Genomic DNA, 3,483 nt, shown 5'->3' on the forward strand with positions numbered 1-3,483 from the left:
CCCCCATGTGTTACCCCCGGGGGCCGGTGTTATTGGACCCCCATCCCCAAAGTTGGGAGCCCAATTGAGTGACAACAAATTGGAGACCCGATCATCTCAGACCCCCCCTCCATCCCCCTCCGAGGACTGAGTGTGAATTTATTTCACCGCAAGCGTCATGGCAACGCATCAAACACAGAGACCCCCCCAAAAATTTTTTTTTACTGGGGGTCCAAGTTTGGGCTTTTTACCTGCAGCTCAGGAGGATCACCCGTTTATAGCACCGGGGTCCTGGAGCCAGTATCTTATGGCGTAGGGGGCCCAGATCAGGACAAGCAATGAAAGGGTTAAGTACTATGACAGTGTACGTACAGCCAGATGGAGTAGGGAAGGGTTAAGTACTGCCTGTGTCCCCATGTGGAGATTTCACTTCCTGTCCTGGTGACACAACAGGAAGTGAGATGAAATCTCTCCTGTGTGAGGAGACAGGTGTCCCCGGTGGAAGATTTCCTCTCCATTCCTGTTCTGGTGACAACAGGACAATTTAGGATGAATGCCACCCCAGTGGGGACCTGACAGACGGGTCCCTTCTGAGCTGCACCCCGACCCTCATATACAGTACAAACGAATGTGACACAAATCTCCTCCGAGGAGCTGCTACAAAGTGACGCGTCATGTGACCCGTGACCCCTCCCTTTAACCCTTTCACTGCCGGTCACCACTCGGCTTTCACTAGTCTGTCCTCACTCACCTGGAATCCTATTGGCTGCCATTGTCATCTATTTATATCAACATTCATTATTAAGACCCACGAGGTCATTGGAAGTGCGCGCCGTGGCGCTGGAGGGCCGAGCGTGGGTCTCTATGCAATGCAGGCAGATCATGGTTGGTGGGAGGGGCCTGCAGGGGGCTGTACATAGCTTCCTGAAGACATCACAGCACCCTGCCTCAGTACTACTCTCAGGAGCCCTCAGCCCTGATGAAAGCAGTGGGAGGAGTTATGCAAATATGAAAATGCTTTGATGGGTGTGTCTCAGTCTGGAGGTATGGGCGTTCCTAGGCAGGCTGTATTTGCATAGGTAACGCCCACATGTGATGCTGCTGCATGATTGAGAGAACTGAAATCCAATGAATGAAAGGGGCGGGGCCAGGGACAGTCAGGCTGGGCAGGAAAGCACTAGATGACGCTTGACCTCCTCCAGCCAGGAAATGAGGCGGCCTCTATCTGACTTGCTGCAGCTTCTAATGCGCATTGTGAGGAGCTCCCAGTGTGCAGAGACATCCGAGGAGGAGGAGCCGCTACAACTGTGCAAGACTGAAGGGAAGGACGGAGGTCAGAGAGAAGACTGAAGGGAAGGACGGAGGTCAGATAGAAGACTGAAGGGAAGGATGGAGGTCAGATAGAAGACTGAAGGGAAGGACGGAGGTCAGATAGAAGACTGAAGGGGAGGACGGAGGTCAGATAGAAGACTGAAGGGAAGGTCGGAGGTCAGATAGAAGACTTAAGGGGAGGACGGAGGTCAGATAGAAGACTGAAGGGGAGGACGGAGGTCAGAGAGAAGACTGAAGGGGAGGACGGAGGTCAGAAAATAGGTTGTCACCCTATAACAGGAAGTCTCTGTACAAGGACCTCCGTGGCGGGATCACCGGGGATTATTATAATGAAAGTCGCAGATTTAATTAGATTCTGATAAAGTTCCGATGAGATTTCAGAAGTCGGTTTTGGACTTACGTTGAGTTCTGTTGTCTGAGGGGGGGGAGGGGACAGTGAAAAAGCGGTGCTCCTGCTGCACGGCCGATCCTTCACCTCCAAGACTTGGGAAGATCTCGGCACGCTGCAGATTCTCTCTGAACACGGATATCGCGCCGTCGCCGTCGACCTGCCAGGTAATTGTCCTCCTATTAGGAGGCCCCATGAACTCGTCTCCGCTCCGGAGGCTCCGCCTACTGATGGGTGATGGGCGCCTGCCACGAGAGGTACAAGGTCCGCCATTGCTGCTTTGCTCCCCGTCTGGCTGTACTCAATGGCAATGCATGTGCTGGGAGGCCCATAGGAGTCAATGGCAACGCATGTGTTGGGAGGCCCATAGGAGACAGTGGCAACGCATATGTTGGGAGGCCCATAGGAGTCAATGGCAACACACATGTTGGGGGGTCCATAGAAGGCAATGGCAACGCATGTGTTGGGAGGCCCATAGGAGTCAATGCCAATGCATGTGTTGGGAGGCCCATAGGAGTCAATGGCAATGCATGTGCTGGGATGCCCATAGGAGTCAATGGCAACGCATGTGTTGGGAGGCCCATAGGAGTCAATGTCAACGCATGTGTTGGTGACAGATCTTAACCAGCCTCGGTCAGAGGCTGCTAACTTATATTAATATATTTTATTTTCAGGTCCAATGTATTGTGATGTAATACTGCAGTATGGCCACTAGGTGGCGCTGAGGAGCACATTAAATGAATCCTTATGGGGTATGGCCACTAGATGGCGCTGAGATACATAGAAAATGTTTCCTATACTCTTCAGCTCCATCTATTGGCCATAATGGGGTATTACTCCTCCCGCTGCAGACAGCCTCAGAATTTGGCCTTTTAAAAAAAGATATTTTATTATTTAATCCGCCCCCCCCCCTGTCCCCTGGGGAGCGTCTGACGAGCACAGTGTGCATCTTATTCCAGGATACGGCCAATCGCTGCAATCTCAGCCAATGTCGTCGGAGAAAGGACGCACGGATTATCTGCTGCACATCATGGAGTCCCTGGGGACCCGCCAGCCGGTTCTCATCAGTCCATCCATGAGCGGCCTGTTCTCCTTACCCCTCCTCCTGCAGCACCCGGACCGCCTGCGCGGATTCGTCCCCATCGCCCCCGTGGGGACCAAAAGCTTCAAGCCGCAGCAGTACCAGCAGATCCAGGTAGGTCCGTGGGGGGGGGCTAGCCTGGGACTGTATAGACCTGTGCTCTATGGGTCACACAGCAGATTTAAAGGGCCAGTCCGTCTACGTGGACCCTGGTGGTCAACCTCTGGCTTCTTTTATGTTTTGGAGACTCAAATGGCGATTCCCCCCCCCTGCCAAAATTCCACACTCTCCACTTGACCATCTGGAAATTTTGGGTCTTCCTAAAACCTTGCAAATTCTTCCTCCTGCCTGCAGCTGACTGATCACTGGGGGAGGGGAGACTGAGGAAAGAGCTGCTGACAGGTTCCCTTAACTCTTCAGCCTCCACCTTACACTGACCAATCACTGGGGGGGGAGGGGTCGGCCCTCGTCTCATGTTGTCCGGGAATTATTATATGTATAATAGAGCGCAATGATTGAATATTTCCCTCCTGTACCCCGCGCAGGTTCCCACCCTCATCGTCTACGGCACGCTGGACACCAATCTGGGCAGCCAATCCCTGGAGAGCCTGCAGATCCTGCCCAATCACACCCTCAGCCCGCTGAAAGAGGCGGGGCATGCCTGCTACATGGACAGACCCGAAGAATTTCACTCCTCCCTGCT

General features: G+C 53.3%; 1 protein-coding gene across 1 annotated transcript in view; it reads left to right on the plus strand.

Annotated features, from left to right (window-relative positions):
* Positions 1-3,483, plus strand: part of LOC108793418 (protein ABHD14A-like) — a 12,025-nt gene that overhangs the window by 1,303 nt on the left and 7,239 nt on the right. Inside the window, exons 3-5 of the mRNA XM_018564367.1 lie at positions 1,732-1,866; positions 2,659-2,894; positions 3,326-3,480. Of these exons, the coding sequence (XP_018419869.1) occupies positions 1,732-1,866; positions 2,659-2,894; positions 3,326-3,480 (526 nt within the window). The remainder of the gene's footprint in view (positions 1-1,731; positions 1,867-2,658; positions 2,895-3,325; positions 3,481-3,483) is intronic.

The sequence above is a fragment of the Nanorana parkeri genome, unplaced genomic scaffold (assembly GCF_000935625.1).
Source record: "Nanorana parkeri isolate BGI_ZX_2015 unplaced genomic scaffold, ASM93562v1 scaffold748, whole genome shotgun sequence".
Lineage (NCBI taxonomy): Eukaryota > Metazoa > Chordata > Amphibia > Anura > Dicroglossidae > Nanorana > Nanorana parkeri.